This window comes from Dryobates pubescens, chromosome 16 (assembly GCF_014839835.1).
Source record: "Dryobates pubescens isolate bDryPub1 chromosome 16, bDryPub1.pri, whole genome shotgun sequence".
NCBI classification, from domain to species: domain Eukaryota; kingdom Metazoa; phylum Chordata; class Aves; order Piciformes; family Picidae; genus Dryobates; species Dryobates pubescens.
In genome coordinates this window covers 13,122,100-13,139,913 of record NC_071627.1, presented here as the reverse complement: position 1 = coordinate 13,139,913, position 17,814 = coordinate 13,122,100, and the positions used below count along the sequence as shown (strand labels likewise).

The window sequence follows — 17,814 nt, the reverse complement described above, 5'->3', positions numbered from 1 at the left end:
GCCATGGCCCTTGGGCACATGGTTTAGTGGCCACGGTGGTGCTGGCTTACAGTTGGCCTCCATGATCTTGGAGGTCTTTCCCACCCTTAGTGATTCTGTGGCTGTGTGGCGGCTCAGCCTTCGCTCCCGTGAGTAACGCTTTGCTTTCTCGCCTGTAGGTGGTTGAAAACCTTCTGAGCTTTTGCTTCCAGACCTTTTTGGATAAATCCATGAGTATTGAGTTCCCAGAGATGCTGGCAGAAATCATCAGCAATCAGATACCAAAATACTCCAACGGAAACATCAAGAAGCTGTTGTTTCACCAGAAGTGACTGCCTTAACACAAAAGGGTTGCCTTAAGAAACCGTCAAACGATAGCTTTGAAGGGGGCTTGGTGGGGGTTGGGGTTGTTCTTTTTTTTTGGGGGGGGGGGGGTTTGGTTGTGTTTTGTTTGGGGTTTTTTTTTTCTTTTTCTTAAAGGTAAAACCTCCAGAACTGGTTGATAGGGGTGGATTTTTTGTCCTTGCAGCGATGTTACCTTTCGTAATTATGCACTACAGTGGTTTACAGAGGGCCAAGATTTCGGCGAGCCGAGCGGCGGGTTGCAGAGAAGCAAAAGGAAAGAGAGGGGGGAAGGGGGAGGGGGAGGGAAAGGGGAAGGGAAAGGGGAAGGGAAAGGGAAAGAGAAAGGGGAAGGGAACGGGAAAGGGGAAGGGAAAGGGGAAGGGAAAGGGAAAGGGAAAGAGAAAGGGGAAGGGAACAGGAAAGGGGAAGGGGAAGGGAAAGGGAAAGGGGAAGGGAAAGGGGAAGGGAAAGGGAAAGGGAAAGGGAAAGGGAAAGGGAAAGGGAAAGGGAAAGGGAAAGGGAAAGGGAAAGGGAAAGGGAAAGGGAAAGGGAAAGGGAAAGGGAAAGGAGGCAGAGTGGCCACAAATTCACTCCTCTCCCCTTGTGCGCAGCAGTGACGGGCTCGGGGGCTGTGGGATGGACTTCCCACCGATTCGTTTCTGCGGTTGGCTGGAGAGAGTTGGCTGAGCTGGGGTTGCTTTGAGGGGAGAGTTGTTGGCTAGGGCTGGGGTTGTGCTTCTTGGTCTTTCTCCTTTTGGGGGGGGTGTGTGTGTTAATTTGGAGGGGTTTTTTGTTTGGGAAGTCTTTACTACTTTGGGGGGTTGGGGGTTTTCTGTTTATTTGGTTACTTTGGAGGTTTTTCTGGGTGGAAGTTTTCATCTGTAACTTTTGGGGTCGGTTTTCTGTATTTTGTTACTGTGGAGGGGGTTTTTTGTTGTTTGGGAGGGAGGTTGGGGGTTATTTTTGGAGGGGGGTGGGGGTTTGTTATTTGGGAGGGGTTTTGTTTGAGAGGGGGTTTTGGTTATTTTGGGGGGTTGGGGTTTTACTTGGTTATTTTAGAGGGTTTCTTGTTTGGGTTGGGGGTTTTTTGGGGGGGGGTTGGGTTTTTTGTTGGCTTTTTTTTGTTTGGGATTTGTTTTGTTATTTTGGGGGGGTTGGGGTTTTATTTGGTTATTTTAGAGGGTTTCTTGTTTGGGTTGGGGGTTTTTGGGGGGGGGGTGGGTTTTTTGTTGGCTATTTTTTTGTTTGGGGTCTCTTTTGTTATTTTGGGGGGGGCTGGGTTTTTATTTGGTTATTTTGGTGAGGGGGTTTGGGCTTTGTTGTTTTTGGGGGGTATTTTGTTATTTTGGAGGGGTTTGTGTTTGGGGAATTGTGTTATTTGGGGTTTTTTTAGGGGTTTTTTGTTATTTTGGATTTTTTTTGCATGGGGTACTTTTATTTTTGGGGGGTTGGGGTTTTATTTGGTTATTTTAGAGGGTTTCTTGTTTGGGTTGGGGTTTTTTTCGGGGGGGTGGTTTTTTTGTTGGCTTTTTTTTGTTTGGGGTTTCTTTTGTTATTTTTGGGGGGTTGGGGTTTTATTTGGTTATTTTGGAGGGGGGTTGGGTTGGGCTTTTTTTTCTTTGTTTTTGGGGGGTATTTTGTTATTTTGGAGGGGTTTGTGTTTGGGGAATTATTTGTGTTATTTTGGGGTTTTTTAGGGGTTTTTTGTTATTTTGGATTTTTTTTGCATGGGGTACTTTTATTTTTGGGGGGTTGGGGTTTTATTTGGTTATTTTGGAGGGGGGTTGGGTTGGGCTTTTTTTGGTTGGTTTTTTGGGGGGTATTTTGTTATTTTGGAGGGGTTTGTGTTTGGGGAATTATTTGTGTTATTTTGGGGTTTTTTAGGGGTTTTTTGGTTATTTTGGATTTTTTTTTGCTTGGGGTAGTTTTATTTTGGGGGGTTGGGGTTTTATTTGGTTATTTTGGTGAGGGGGTTTGTTTGGGCTCTTTTTGTTGTCATTTTGGGGGGGTATTTTGTTGTTTTGGAGGTTTTTGTGTTTGGGAATTTTTTTTGTGTTCTTTTGGGGTTTTTTAGGGTTTTTTGGTTATTTTGGATTTTTTTTTTTGCTTGGGGTAGTTTTATTTGGGGGGGTTGGGGTTTTATTTGGTTATTTTGGAGGGGGTTGGGTTGGGCTTTTTTTTTGTTGTATTTTTGGGGGGGTATTTTTTTATTTTGGAGGCTTCTGTGTTTGGGGAATTTTTTGTGTTATTTTGGGGGGTTTTAGGGTTTTTTGTTATTTTAGCTATCTTTTTGTTTGGGCTTTTTTGTTATTTTGGGGGGGTTGGGGTTTTATTGTGTTATTTTGGAGGGGTTTTTTTGTTTGGGGTATTGATGTTATTGGGGGGTTGTTTGTTAGTTGGGAGGGGTTTTGTTTGGGAGTTTTTTTTTATTTGGTTTTTTTGGGGGGTTTTTTGGTTATTTTGAGTATTTTTTTGTTTGGGGTAGTCTGTTATTTTGGGGGGGTTGGGGTTTTGTTTTGTTATTTTGGAGGGGTTTGTGTTTGGGATTTTTTTGTTGTTGTTATTTTGGGGTTTTTTGTTGTTTTTTATTATTTTAGCTATTTTTGGGGGTAGTCTTCGTTAATTTTGGGGGTGGCTTAGGTTTGTTTTTTTTTCCTTGTATTACTTTGGATATTTTTTTTACCCCTTGGGGTGTTTTTGTTCTTTCTGAGGGGGTTGCTCAGGGTGGGGTTTTTTTTTTTGTTATTTTGGGGTGTTTTCCTCATTTTGGAGCTTTGGAGGGGGTTGTTTTGTGGGGGGGGGTGGTGTCATTTTGGGTGGCTTTAGGTTGGTTTGTTGTTCAGGAGTTTGGTTGGGGTCTGTTTTATTTTGGTTGCATTAGGGCTGGGGGTTTTTCATTGTTTGGATATTTTGGGGGGGTTGTTGTTTGGGAGGGTTTTTTTTTTTGTTGTTTTTTTGTTGTTGTTGTTTGGGGTTGGGGTTTTTTTATTAGCAAAGTGGTTTGGATTTTATTGGGCTGGTTTCTTTTTCAAGTTAAGGTAGCATTTTGGTTTATGCATGTAACCTGAAGAAAGTTTACAAGTGTATATCAGAAAAGGGAAGTTGTGCCTTTTATAGCTATTACTGTCTGGTTTTAGCCATTTCCTTTAACTTTATATACCCTGAACCTAAGCTTGGTCTTTTTTCTTTTCTTTTGTTGTTTTTTTTCTGACATAATTTTGGGTGGTTGGGGTGGTTTGTTTGGGGGTTTTTTTTGTACTACTTCAAGATGCCTATTGTACAGCTGCTTTGTTTGGGGTTTGTTCTTTTTGTTTTTAAGGTGGGGCAGCTCCTTGCTTTCCTCAATGACCTCTAGAGAGTAATCCTTGAGTATATTCACGTGAAAAATGGGTTGGGCTTTCCTAACCTAAGAGCTTTGAACCGTCCCAAGTGACCATAAAAGATGAGGTGTTTTGGGGCGGGGGGGGGGGGGGGAGGGGGGTTGCTTTTTGTTTTGTTCTGTTTTGGTTTGGTTTGGTGTTTTTTTTAAGGGCCAGGGTGAGTGAGAGAACACTCTCCAAAAAGAGTCTAATTTCAATCGATGTGAACAAAACGAAGTCACTTTTGGTAGAGGGGCAAAAAAGCATGGGATATGCAGATGTCCCAGAGAATTCACCAACCCAGTCCTCACTTGGATGTAAATGAGCAGGTTATTTTGTAGCTGGAAACACGAAACAAAACACACAAAGAGCCTGATTTTGAGGGGGGGTGGGGGGGTGGGGTGGGGGGTGTTCGCATAGAATCGCAACAGCCATAACGCTACGAGTCACGGGCTGCACTGCTGCCAAGAAGATCAGTCCTGACTGCCCATCAGGAAATTTTTCAGGAAAAAAATATGCAGAGCTTAAGACAAGTTTACTTCTGTGTGGAATTTTCTATACGCTCAACTCTCTCACCCTGCGAGTCTCGACGGAAAACAATGCACCCGGGACTTCGGAGGCAGACCTGCGGGGATGCCCCAAGCGGTTTGCGTTTCGTCTGCTCTCTCCTACTGCTCCGAAGAAGTCTCCTCGTCGGCGAGGTGTTCACCGCGGCCAGGGGCAGGGAAGGAGGAGCTGGCTGACTCTCGACGCTAGACCCGGCAGCTCGGGGGCTGGCTGGCTCCTCCCAGGCTGGACCCAGCAGCTCAGGAGCTGGCCGAGTCCTCCCAAGATGGACCCAAGCCGCTCAGGAGCTGGCCGACTCCTCTCGACTCTGGACCCAGCAGCTCAGGAGCTGGCTGACTCTCATGCTGGACCCACCAGCTCCCACCCCGTGGGGTTAGAGACCCATGTTCACATCTCCACCTGCCACCAGCTGCTTCAATCTCCCCCAGCCCCCTTTCCTGGAGAGCAGGAAAGAGCCGCTACTGATTTGCGTGGTCTTAGCGTCGTACGTGGCACTTTTCTGTCTTTGTAAGGCTGCATCCCCTCACACAATTCCCAGCGTGCCATAAGGTTCCCATAGCTCTTGTGAACTTCTCCTGGTTGCCATCAAGAACTGTATTTTAAACTGTTTAGAAGCTGTAGTAGCCTTTTCTACCTGCACCTTAACGATTTTCTGTACCTGGAAAATGAGCTATTTGCTTCGAGCCACTCTAAGAGAAAAAGAGAAACAACAACAACAACAACAACAGCAAAAAGAGACCTCTTGATTTTTACTCCCAAGTGGCCCCAGATCCTTTGTGTCATAGAAATCATGAGACAGATCCTCTGAGAGAGAAGAGAAAAAAACCCCAACAAACAAAACAAACACAAACCCTAATATATTTTTGTATTTAGTTAGAGTTTCCAATGTGTCTAATCAGTGTGCTCCGCTGATCCGAGACGAGAAGGGAAGGGCTACTGCAGCTTTAAAGACAAAACCAATTTGTTAAATGATTGTAAAATAGCTTGTATAGTGTATAATAAGGATGATTTTTAGATGACAGATTGCTTTATCATGATACATGTAGTTCTATTTTTGGTAGGGGGTCACCCAATAGGCTGAATGGTATCACGTCGTGCTTTGTTCTTTTGCCTGGAGGCAGCGCTGAAGAAGGCGTCGGTGTCCAGTACCCAAAGAAGTGCTCAGTGCAGAGAGAGGAGAACCTGTGCCCAGGGGACTTTGTGGGGTTGGCTTTGTGCTTAATCACTGTGGAAACAAAAAAAACCAAGTTGGAACTGAGGTGGGATCTGTCCTGTCTGGATGGTTCCCCTTCAGGAGTCACTGCTGAATCACAACCTCTGCTGCCAAAAAGGTGACCGGGGAGAGGCGTGTGGCACCCACACCTCCAGCTTTGACCCACACCATCCCCAGGGTTGGTTTTACATCCAGCCTCACCCCCAGCACAGCAAAGACAGCTGTGGAAATCTGGCACTAGCATGCAAAGTGGGCACAGCACTATGGCTGCAAGCCCTGGTGTGTGAGAGAGCTGGGGGTGGTCAGGCTTAGGGGAGACCTTAGCACCATGGAGCAGTACATAAAGATCTGACTACTACCAGGGGGATGGAGACTCCCCTTGTACAAGGAGTCCCCATGAAAAACACAAGGGGTAATGGGGACAAGTTACTGCTGGGGAGATTCCCATGGGACTCCAGGGGAAAATGGTTCCCCCATGGGAATATTTGGACACTGAAGTCATCTCCCAAGGGAAGTGGTGGAGTTCCCTACAGGGGACAGTTTTAAGACTCAGCTTGGCAGGGTGCTGGGCCAGCTCAACTCAACTCTTCTGTTACTTAGGAAGGTTGGGCCAGATGATCCTTGGGGTCCCTTCCAACCTGGCATTCTGTGATCTGTAAATGCAGAGTGTGGGCTGGTGCAGTGCACTGGGACCTTCCTGTCCTCAGCAGGAGGTTGTTTCCAAACAGGAAACTAAACTTTTACCCTTGCCTAAATCTCTTTTTGAATGTTGCAGCTTTTGAGAGGAAAATTTCCTCTATTGAGTGCTTTGGAGTCAAATACCTTTAATAAACAAGAAGGAATCATTCTCGTCTTTCTGACTGTAGAGGACAAGGTGGAGCTCAGGCTTTCATTCCAACTCTCAGCCCAATTCAGTGAGAACATAGAATCACAGAATGGTTTGGGTTGGAAGGGACCTTAATGATCATCCAGTTCTAACCCCTGCCATGGTTGGCACTGGATGCCTCCTGCTAGACCACCTTACTCGGGGCCTCATCAAACCTTCCTTGGAAGGCTTCCAGGCTTGGAACCTGGGCAAACTGTTCCAGTGCCTCACCGCTCTCCTGGGCCTCAAGGCCTTGTGCAGCCTGGTCTAGCGGAAGGTGGCCCTTCGGTGGATGCAGACAGGAGTTTGGTACCATCTGCTTGCAGGAGGAAACCTGAGTTTGCTCCAAGAGGGCAAGTTGCATCCCCGGATAGCTGGAGGTATCAGGATATGGTTTAGTGGTCATGGTAGTGGGGTTATGGTTGGACTTGATGATCTTAAAGGTCTTCTCCAACCTTAAATGAGTCTCTGATTCTGTTATGTGGGTGAGTGGTTGGAGGTGTGGGTGCCTGCAGGCGCCCTAACACTCGATTTGGCCACGCAAAGCTCCAACACTTCCCTTTTTGGCCAGCAGAGAAGTGACTGCAGTGAGCACAAATCCTCACCACCCTGGTCGCACAGGAGAGCCTCTCTACCCCTTGTTGTCTGTTTGCCTGTAGGTTCAGTTTTAGTTTGTGGATTTAAGGAAAAACAAGAGGAGACTCTGATGCTAGAAGGAAGCAATCGTCCTGTGCGTGCTGTTGAGTTTCAACTTCCCCTTTCCCCCTCCCTGGTGCTTCTGTAGGCAGTGAGAAGTCCGTGTGTGTGTGTCCTTAGTCCTTGTAGCAGTGGGTAGAATCTGCACTCTGGATAAAGCAGGGAGAATTCTGACTTGGTCTCTTAGTGCCTTATCACAAAGTGCATGCCTCCGAGGAACGGCCGCGCCGCAGCTCCCCCGCGCCCGCTGGGACCGGCGCTGGGAATGGCCTTAGGTGGGAGTGGGGATGGAGAGGGAGGGAGCTGCCTGGGCGCGGCCCCAGCGACAGCCGGGGGGGGGTTAGGAGGGGAGGGAGGGAGGGTGGGATGGGGAGAAGGTGCCAACTGAAGCTGAGAAATGACCTTGCCGTTCTGAGAAGAGAAAGGTAGCAAAAGAGGAGGAAGTGCCTGGATGAACGTCAGCCAAATCCTGTGTCCCATCTTCAGCCAGCGAGGACTTCAGGGTTAGACCCTAGAGCCAGGTTGTAAGCCAGGGACGGAGAAGCTCCACCTTGAACCCGGTTGGAGACGCTCCCTCCTTAGCCCGGTCTGCAACCAGGTGTTGCTGAGCCATCCATCTTAACATAGGAACCAAATTGTCAGGATGGGGGGGGGGGGGGGTCAGGGCCTTTCTTGCCCCCAGCTCCTCATTCCCTGAGGAAAAAGGCTGTGTGTATGGGGAAAAAAACAAACAAACAAACAGAAATATATCCCCTCTCCCTCCACCCCCTCCCCACCCCTTCCAAACTACCCTCTTCCCCCCCCCCCCCCAACACCTAGAGTCAGCAATGTGTCATTATTCTATTTTGTATATTAAAGGGTATATACTGGGGACAAATTGTATCTCATACCTGTGTATGGCATTATTATTAAAAAAAAAAAAAAAAGAAAAGAAAAAAAAAAAAAAAAAAAAACACACAAAAAAAAAACACAAAAAAAAAAGGGGGGGGGGGAAGGTGAAAAAAAAAAAAAAAGGCAAAAAGAAAAAAAAAAAACCCAACTCATTATTTTTATCACAGTCATTTTAAACAGCATTAAAAGAGCAAAAAAAAAAGGTGGAAAAAAAAATCTAAACTATTAAAAAAAAGACTAAAACTGAAAGCAGTGACTCCTGTTTCAGAAGGGGGAAAAAAACAACAACAACAACCAAGAAATCAATAAAGAAGTTGTAGGTTGTTGGGGTTTTTAATTCATGCTGACTAATTCTCTAAGTCTGGAGTTGAAGGTTTGGGTTTGGTATTGGAGGTTTGGTTTGGAGTTGGTTTGGGGGGGGGTTGGGGTCATTTCTTTTCACCTCCTCAGCGACCCTGTTGGGACTGTAAAAGCTTGTGTGGAAATGGTTGACTTTTCTTTTTTTCCACTTCATCCTTTTGTTTTTGGTTGTTTTGGTGGGGGGGGGGGGGTTGTTGGTTTTTTTCCTTTATTTTCCTTTCTTGCTGTTCTGGGTTAAAAATACCCAAAAAAAAAAAAAAAAGAGGGAAAAAAAAAAGGCAAAAAAAGAAGGGGAAAAAAAACCAACCACCCCCAACCCTGCCTAAAAACCCCCCACCCCGTGTACAGAAGCTGCAGTAAATGGCAGCCATTTACAGCAATGCTGAAGAATGGCCAGAAAGAAAAACACAACCACAAACAGCTAATAAAAGCCTGCTGCTTTTTTTCTTTTTTTTGCCCTTTTTTTTTTTTTTTGGCTTTCTTTTTTTTTTTTTTTATTAAATGGCCTCAAAAAAGGCTTCTGGGGAGTCGCTTGGCTGGGGCCCGGGAGAGGCGCCGGGATGCACAGCGGAGCCCTTGCGTTGGGTGGGGGGTGGCACCAAACACAGCAGGGTTGGGGGTGGCAATGGACTTCTTGGGTTGCTTGTGGGTCATAGGTGGCCCCAAAGTCAGGAGGGTTGGGGCTGACACTGGAGTTGTTGGGTTGGTTGGGGGTCACAGGTGGCACCAAACACAGCAGGGTTGGGGCTGGCAATGGAGGTGTTGGGTTGGTTGGGGGTCACAGGTGGCACCAAACACAGCAGGGTTGGGGCTGGCAATGGAGTTGTTGGGTTGGTTGGGGGTCACAGGTGGCACCAAACACAGCAGGGTTGGGGCTGACAATGGACTTCTTGGGTTGCTTGTGGGTCATAGGTGGCCCCAAAGTCAGTAGGGTTGGGTCTGACATTGGAGTTGTTGGGTTGTTTGGGGGGTCGTAGGTGGCACCAAACCAGCAGGGTTGGGGCTGACAATGGACTTCTTGGGTTGCTTGTGGGTCATAGGTGGCCCCAAACTCAGGAGGGTTGGGTCTGACATTGGAGTTGTTGGGTTGTTTGGGGGGGTCGTAGGTGGCACCAAACACAGCAGGTTTGGGGCTGACAATGGAGTTGTTGGGTTGGTTGGGGATCCTAGGTGGCACCAAAGTCAGCAGGGTTGGGTCTGACACTGGAGTTGTTGGGTTGGTTGGGGGTCACAGGTGGCCCCAAAGTCAGCAGTTTGAAGGGGGGGATGGGTGCTCCCCAGATGGTCCTGGAGAGGTGGGCTGAGGAGAACCTCGGGAGGCTCAATAAGGCAAAGTGCAAGGTCCTGCACCTAGGTCAGGGCAACCCTTGCTGTCAGGCCAGGCTGGAGGATTGATGAGACTGAGAGCAGCCCTTGAAGAGAAGAATTTAGGGATGCTGAATGAGAAGCTGGACAGGAGCCAGCAATGGGCACTTGCAGCCCGGAAGGCCAATGGCAGCCTGGGCTGCATCAAAAGCAGTGTGGTCAGCAGAGGGAGGGAGCTGATTCTGCAAAAGGTTAGTGAAGGAAAGAAAACACCACAAAGAATTGGGTGGAAATCTTCCCCTTTGCCACCCCCACTTGTCCTGCACCTATTTAGCCCTGATTGCAGCTTAAAATGGTGTAGCAGTAAGAAAAGGGGATGGTGGTGGCTCTCTTCTCCTCAGCCACCCTCTTTCCCAGCATAGTGGTGGATGCCTCCCCAAGGGGCTGTGGCTGCTCCTCAGTCACCTTTGAAGCCTCCTTTTGCAGATGTACTTTGAGTTGCAGCTGTGCCCCGGGAGAGGGGTGGTTTGGGGGGGTGGAGGGGAGTACGATTGCATCGTGTGGAGGCATCTTCGTAAAGCCCCCTGAGAGGCTCGAAAGTGGGACTGGGGCTACTGGGTTGGGACAGGATGCTGAGGGCTGTGAGAATTCAGTCAGAGGAGTTGAACTGCCCTTGGGCCCGCAGGCTGGGACCCTGTACAACATGGGAGTCACTTTCCAGTTAACACACAAACAGCACAGAATTGACCCAAACTCTGATAAAGTGTCTGCTAAAGGAGCTGTGCTGAGAACCCCTCCTGTGCCGGGGTGCTAGAGGTGTTCATTTGGTGCTTCCACAGCCCTAGAACAACTAACACTGCCCTGAGATTCCTTTCCTGCTGTGTCACCATCTGAGCTTTTAACCAGTAAACTATCATCAATAAATAAAAAGGGGGGGAGGGTTGTTTGGGGTTTTTTTCACCCTTATCACAGCTCCTGCTTCAGCCCTCCCAGAACTGAGCAGAGTGAGCTCCCTGCTCTGGTCAGATCTTTCAGTCATCACCAAATGCCACCCTCCCTGCAGGGAGTGATGCCTTGGCATTACAGGAACTGCACTTTGGTCCTTTCCAAGTTGGATGGCTGGAGACTGGGGTCAGAGGAGCCCAGGGCTTCTGATAACTCAGTTTGTTTGTGAAGCTGGTAAGGGGAAGATACTGTAGGAAGTTAAATCAGGCACTGAGATGAAGTCACTGCTTTATGGCCAAGGTACCAACTCCACAGAGCACAGCAGTTCTGAGCTGGCTTCACTTTTCACCCCAAATCTGACTGCTGAGGGAACTGGGATTGTTCAGCCTGCAGGAGGGCCAAGGGGAGACCCCATTGCTCTCCACCGCTCCCTGAAAGGAGGCTGCAGTGAGGAGGGGGTTGGTCTCTTCTCCCTGCTTTCAGGTGAAAGAACAAGAAGAAATGGCCTGAAATTGTGCCAGGGGGGAGTTAGATTGGACATGAGGAACAATTTCTTTGCTGCAGGAGTGGTCAGGCACTGGAACAGGCTGCCCAGGGAGGTGGGGGAGTCCCCATCCCTGGAGGTGTTCAAGAAACCTGTGGGCATGGCACCTGGGGACATGATTTAGTGGCCATGGTGGTGCTGGGTTGGTGGTTGGACTTCATCCCAGAGGGCTTTTCCAACCCAAACCACTCTGTGGGTCTATTACAGTTACAAAACCCTTGGCATCAAGAGCCTCTGGGACACAGGCAGCACAAAACCAGAGCCCCCCTCACGGCAGGCTCTCTGCATCTCCCCTGGCATCTCCCCTTCCCCCAGCGCTTACCCTTGCTTGGAGCACGGCCGGGTGGGCACGGTGTCCTTGTGCCCTGTCAGGGTGGGTTTGGGCTGTGGGGCTGAGCTGCAGGGACACAGGCAGCTCCTACCCCCCTTCTGCAGAGCTTGCTCGGGCTTCCCTCTTCCAGAAAATCCGGATGGAGCCCAGCGGGAGGCTGCCGTCCCTGGCGTTGGCTTTGTTCAGTGCCCCAGTGAAGCCGTGGCATTTCAGACTGCTTTGGAGAGGCTGCCATCACTGCAGGCCCTTCCTTGACAGTTTTGGCATTTAGGGTTTGCCAGCTCCAGCACTCCTGACTCTGTGTTTGCCCCCGGGCCAGCCCAGGACATGCTGAGCCGTGCCCCTGCCCCAGCACTGGCTGGTTGTGCTGCAGAAAACCCCAAAGTACTGGAATTTTACAGGGGAAAAAAAGCAGAGATAAATACTCCTTGGCCTTACAGCTCCTTGTTATCCCACAGCAGGCTCCAAGACCTTCCTAGTGCTGGGGCCTTTGCCAGGCTCCTGTTGTGGGACTGGCCTTGGAGGGTACCCAGGACTCCGCAGGTTCTGCCGCGCTGCCGTAGGGATTCCAACTGTTTCAAGTCCCTGAATCCAAGATTTAGTCACTGCTGCCTCCCTCAGATCTGGCTGCTTCTTCCTTCCTGGGGTCCTCTTTCTGCTGGTACTGGTGCCCCATCCCCTTGAACCAGTGAGAAGCTCAGTGCTGGTCCCCAGGCTCCCACGCCTCACACTGTTCTGCCCCTTAGACTCAATCCCAAGGGAGTCCTATGCTAAGACTGTGCCAGGGGCTCCCAGGCACCTCCCAGCTCCCATGCTGTGTGTGCCCAGGCTGGCTGGCTCCAGCACCCCTCTGGTCCTCTAGCCACTGCCTGAGCCCAGCTCTCCTCTGGACATCCTCCAGCTCTGGGAGGTGACGACTGAAGCTTTGATGGCTTACTGCTTGTGGAATGGTGACAAGGAGAAGCAGCTTGCTCTGTCTGACCAAGCTTAAGGGTCTCTCCTGATGCCCCTTGGCATGGCCAGGCAGAGGAGCTGTGGGGCTGAACTCCCAGGAACAAGTCTTCCTGCCTGTCCAGCTTCTGAGCTGCTGCAGGAGAAGGTACAAGGTACAAGTGCAGCAGAGACCTTCCACGAGCACCTCTGGGACCACTGTCAGGGCAGATGCCAGGTGAAGCCATGGAGAAGACCTCGGCAGCTGTTTTCCCTCCAGCCATGCACCCTGTGAGCACCCATCACAGACATCAGCACATACCTGGTGTTGGGCCACACATCCCATGAGGCCAGCTCCACTTCCTTGGGCTCACACAGCAGGTTTGGTTTGTTTCCTCATCAAGATCACTGAAAAGTACATTTATCAGTGGACCTGAAATTATTACACATGGGATGTGCATTTGAAACCAAACCAGTGTCAATGTTCAGCCTGTCAAGGTGTGACTGGAAGGACAAAACCCAGAGGAACCTTCTGAAGGAGATTAGAGGTTGGTTGATCTGATGGAATGGCTGCTAGAAATTTGTATTGAAGTGAACAGGAGAAGTGGTGCTGGGGAGCAAGTCAGAGAATGGCAGGGGGCAGAAGGAACCTCTGGAAATCATCCAGTCCAACCCCCCTGCCAAGGCAGGGGCACCTAGGGAAGGTCACACAGAAACACATCCAGGTGGGTTTGGAATGTGTCCAGAGATGGAGACTCCATCACCTCCCTGGGCAGCCTGCTCTAGGGCTCAATCACCCTTAAAGAAGCTCCTCTTCATGTTTAGCTGGACCTTCTGATGTTCAAGCTTGTGCCTGCTGCCCCTTGTCCTGTCACCGGGCACCACTGGAAAAGGCCTGGTCCCATACTCCTCCTGACACCCACCCTTGAAGTGCTGATCAGCATTGATGAGATCCCCCTCAGGCTGCTCTTCTCCAGACTAAAAAGCCCCAAATGTCTCAGCAAATGTTGTTCTTCGCTACCCCACAGGCCTGGCACAGCCCCAAGGGGTAATTAAGGATATTCTCTGAGGTCACAACAGGGAATTTTAAGTTTAAAACCTAACAAGTAAGAGGAATCCTTCTAATTATGGACTCTGTTGAGCCAAGAGCAAACCACAGGAGAAAGCAGACGGGAAAGTGCTGACACAGCATCTGCTATGGCCACTAATTGCATTGCTAATGAGATGGGACAGGGGCTGGACTTTCTGCCCGAGGTGATCCAGGCTGAGCAAAGTGGTCCATTGTGCCCAGTGCAGTGCAGTGGGCACGGCTGGGGCTGAGCGGAGCTGCCACGGCAGGAGCGGCGCGAGGAGGGGGCCTGGATCCTCTCCCAGGCTGCTGCCAAATGCAGCTTCTGCTCCCTCCAGCAGCTCCATAAATCCAGCCCTGAGGATTTTTTGTCTCTCCTAGCCCTGTCTGGGAGGGGTTTGGGTTTGGCTCAAGTGGGATGGGTCTTTCTTGGAGGAAGAACGAGCGTGAGCAGGCTGCAGGCTGGGCAGCTGTGGGGCAGCTTGTCCTGCGCCACCACAGCTCCTCTGCTCTGCCCTCCCGGGACCAAGCCATGGTGGGAAGGGTTGTGGACTGCAGGGAGGTAGTGGGCAAGAACCTGAACGTAGGAGGTTCCATCTAAGTATGAGGAAGAAGTTCCTCGATTTAATTTAAGGGTGCTGGAGCCCTGGAGCAGGCTGCCTGGGGAGGTGGTGGAGTCTCCATCTCTGGAGTCATCCCAAACCCACCTGGCCCCCTCTGCTGGGAGGCTGGGCAGGGAGAGGTGGGGTCAGCCTGGAGAAGAGAAGGCTTCAGGGAGACCTTCTGGTGGCCTTTCAATGCTCAAAGGGGCCAAGCAGAAAGCTGGGGACAGACTTTTGGGCAAAGAGGGAGATTGAGGCTGGAGAGAAGGGAGAAATGTTCGACACTGAGGGTGGTGAGAGCCTGGCCCAGGTTGCCCAGAGAGGTGGGAGATGTCCCATCCCTGGAACCCCTGCAGGTGAGGTTGTTTAGGGATCAGAGCAACCTGCTGTAGTTGCAGATGTCCCTCTGCAGTTCCCCTTTCTCCCTTCTCTGCAGTCTGAATCTCCCTCTGTTAGTTCCAAGCCATCACCCCTCGTCCTGTCACCACAGACGCTGCCGTAAGATCACGGAGGGCCAAGCCTGCTGTCCCCATCCCTCATGGAAGCCACCAGCCCCATCCCATCTGCAGCTGTTCTCCTGCAAGAAGCAAACCTCAGTCAAACCCCAGCACTTTTAATTCCTCATTTCTGACTCCTTGGTTTTTTTTTCCTTTTTTTTCCTTCCTCTTTGGCTTGCAGGAGGAGCTTCTATAGCTGAGCCCCAGCAGAGCTGCACGTGTTCCTACCACACAAACCAAAAGCACTTTCCCACAAGGCTCAAACCAGAGCAATTACCCACACAATATCAACCAAAAACGCTCCAACCAACCCAACCCAGCACTTGGCAAACCAAAAGAGAGTCGCTGGACATCGCCTCCACACCCTCCTCCTTCTGGGGAGATGCTGCTCAGCTTGGGTCAAAGCCTGCCCTGCTCTGGGGGGGGATGGCTTGGTGGGACCCCGGGGAGCCCACCCCGGGGAGCAGAGCTGCTGAGGGAGTTGGTGCTCTTTGGTCTCCTCCCTGCTCTGGCCATCAGCTGGCTCCCGTCGCAGCCGGCTCCCATCGCAGCCGGCTCCCGGCGCAGCCGCCCACGGCCACTGGGATTTGCTGAGCATAATGGGGCTGAAAAAGCTGAAAGCTGTTGGGCTAAAAATATCCTCAGTGTTGCTGGGGAAATAAATAATCAACACAAGAGTGATTAGGAGCTCCTGGTGTCATTGGTTCTCCTGAGCAGGGCTGGAGGGCCTGGCCCTGGCTGTTGCAGAGGAGCAGGCGGTGCAGGTAGCAGACCGGCAACTGCCCAGTTCAACCAAAACCAGCAGCAGCAGCACTAGCCCCAGCCAACCCCAAACTCAAAAAGAAACCCAAAAAGTAAAAATGGTGGTGAAATAAAACAAAGGCAGGAGCAGGCCAGGAGAAGCAGAGGCAGTTCCCAGCCCCAGCAATGCTGCTGATCGACTGCAACTGCAGCAAAATCATGAAGCTTCAAAAGAGCAAAGGAGATCAAAAGGGCAGCGTTTACCGACCCTCCCTCTGCCTGCAGCTCTGTGCTGGGAGCCAGAACCAAGGGGAGAAGGCAGAGATCTGCTCCTGCAGCCACCCTGCCACCTCCCCAACCCCTCAACGTGAGCCTGAGCCCAGGCAGTGGTGCCACTGAGATAAAGCCTGGGCAGAGGTGCCACTAAGCCTCACCCCCCCAGGCAGTGGTGCACTGAGATAAAGCCTGGGCAGAGGTGCCACTAAGCTTCATCCCCCCAGGCAGAGGTTCCACTGAGCCTGTGCTGGGAGACCTGCCACTCAGCCTGACCCCTAGGCAGAGTTGTTACTGAGCCTGACTCCCAAGCAGAGGTGCTACTGAGCCTGACCCCCAGGCAGGGGTGCCACTGAGCCAGAGCCCAGGCAGAGGTGCCACTGAGCCTGACACCAGGCAGAGGTGCCACTGAGCCAGAGCCCAAGCAGAGGTGCCACTGAGCCTGACACCAGGCAGAGGTGCCAGCAACCTAGCAAGGAGGGCACGACATGGCAGGGTGCTGCAATGGGGCTGGCTGGTGGCCAGGACAGTGGCTCTGCCTGGGGAGCAAGTTCTTGGTAAACAAGATTAGAAGGAGCTTGTTTGCACAGGAGCTGCTCTGGCAGCAGCTGGAAATACGAGTTCAGCCCCAGCCCTACCAGCACCTCCTGCAGCAGCCACAGCAGGTCCCAGCTGGTTGGGCTGTGGGGCCATGGGATGCCACCAGGAATCTCTCCTGGGATTAAACCCAAGCAAAGTGGGAAGGTGAGCACCAAACCCCCGTGCCACAGGGATGCTCATGCTGGGGTTCTGCCTTCACGATGACTCCCAGTCCAGATGTCCTGCAGCTCATCCAAAGTGTCATTTTCAGTGCTCATCACTTCTTGTAGAAACAGAGAACTGTTTGGGTTGGAAAAGCCCTCCAAGATAAAGTCCAACCATCAGCCCACCAGCACCATGGCCACTAAACCATGTCCCCAAGTGCCATGGCCACAGGTTTCTTGAACACCTCCAGGGATGGGGACTCCACCACCTCCCTGGGCAGCCTGTTCCAATGCCTGATCACTCTTGTAGCAAAGAAATTCTTCCTGATGTCCAACCTAACCCTCCCCTGGCACAATTTCAGGCCGTTTTCTCTCCCTCTATCACCTGATGCTAGGGAGAAGAGACCAACCCCCTCCTCACTGCAGCCTCCTTTCAGGGAGCTGTAGAGAGCAATGAGGTTCCCCCTCAGCCTCCTCTTCTCCAGACTAAACCAGCCCAGTCCCCCCTGTTCTTACCTCACAAGTTAATGGCAGCTCTGACCAATTTGCAGAGATTTAATTACCTAATTGTCTGGGGGCATGCAGCTCAGCCTTGCTGCCGAGCAGGGGACGGGAAGAAGCCACTGGGACGTGAAGCTGATGCAGAGCCTGGGGAGCTGAGCCCTGCAGGGACCTCTCTCTCTGGAAATTGATTGATTTAAGCTCCACCATCCCCCTCCTCACATCCAGACCCTCTGCTCTGCCTTCCCCGTATCATTTGAGCCCTGCAGCAGATTTCCAGGCTGCTGGGGTGGGGTTTTGTTAAGCTCTTCCTGAGTGCGTCAGCGAGTTTTAGAGCCCAAGTGTGATTTTCTAGACCCTTTTGTCTGAGGTTTAGAAGCAGGAATAAACTTCATTAGCAGAAGGCAGGATTGCTAATCAGTAATAGGTAGGTGCTACCTCATCAGCCTAAATTACAAGCTGCTTTGCCATGCTTGCCTCCAAACAATCAGCTCCTCACCCAGAGACCAGAAGCTTAAACAGCTAGTTCCTTAAAAATAATAATAATAGTAATAAACCTTTGCTTTTCATCTTTATTTCCCAAAAGCTAGAAACTTGAATTGGCCCCAAAGTACAAACTCTGATTGCTTTGAGGTTTCTGCTTCATTAGGATAATTAAAATCCCAGGCACTTGCTCAGCAGAGCGCGGCCCTTGAGCACCGAGCTCCTGCTTTGGTGGGTAGGGAATGCTCCTCAGCTGGCAGACCAGTCTGACTCCAGTCTGACTCCAGTCTGACTCCAGGCAGTGCTGCATTGACCTGCTGGGAATTTGAGGGGCTGTGGGTGTTGCTTGAGCTCTCCCCATCAACCACCTCACCTGTGCCAGCTGGTCACAGTCATGCTGGACCCCCATGGACTCACCTGCTGTGGGTGCCCCTGCTTTAGCAGGGGGGGTTTGGAATGGATGATCTCCAGAGGTCCTTCTGACTCCCGCCATGGTTCCAATCCAACTCAACGCAAATCCAACCCAATTCAGCCCAACTCAACCCGAATCCAACCCAATTCAGCCCAACTCAACC

The 17,814-nt window shown here is 50.8% G+C and overlaps 1 protein-coding gene across 1 annotated transcript in view; it reads left to right on the top strand.

Annotated features, from left to right (window-relative positions):
- NR3C1 (nuclear receptor subfamily 3 group C member 1) overlaps positions 1 to 361 on the top strand; it is an 87,821-nt gene extending 87,460 nt beyond the window's left edge. Inside the window, exon 9 of the mRNA XM_054168490.1 lies at positions 159 to 361. Coding sequence (XP_054024465.1) covers positions 159 to 311 — 153 coding nt within the window. The 3' untranslated portion in view covers positions 312 to 361. The remainder of the gene's footprint in view (positions 1 to 158) is intronic.
- The last annotated feature ends 17,453 nt before the right edge of the window (positions 362 to 17,814 follow it).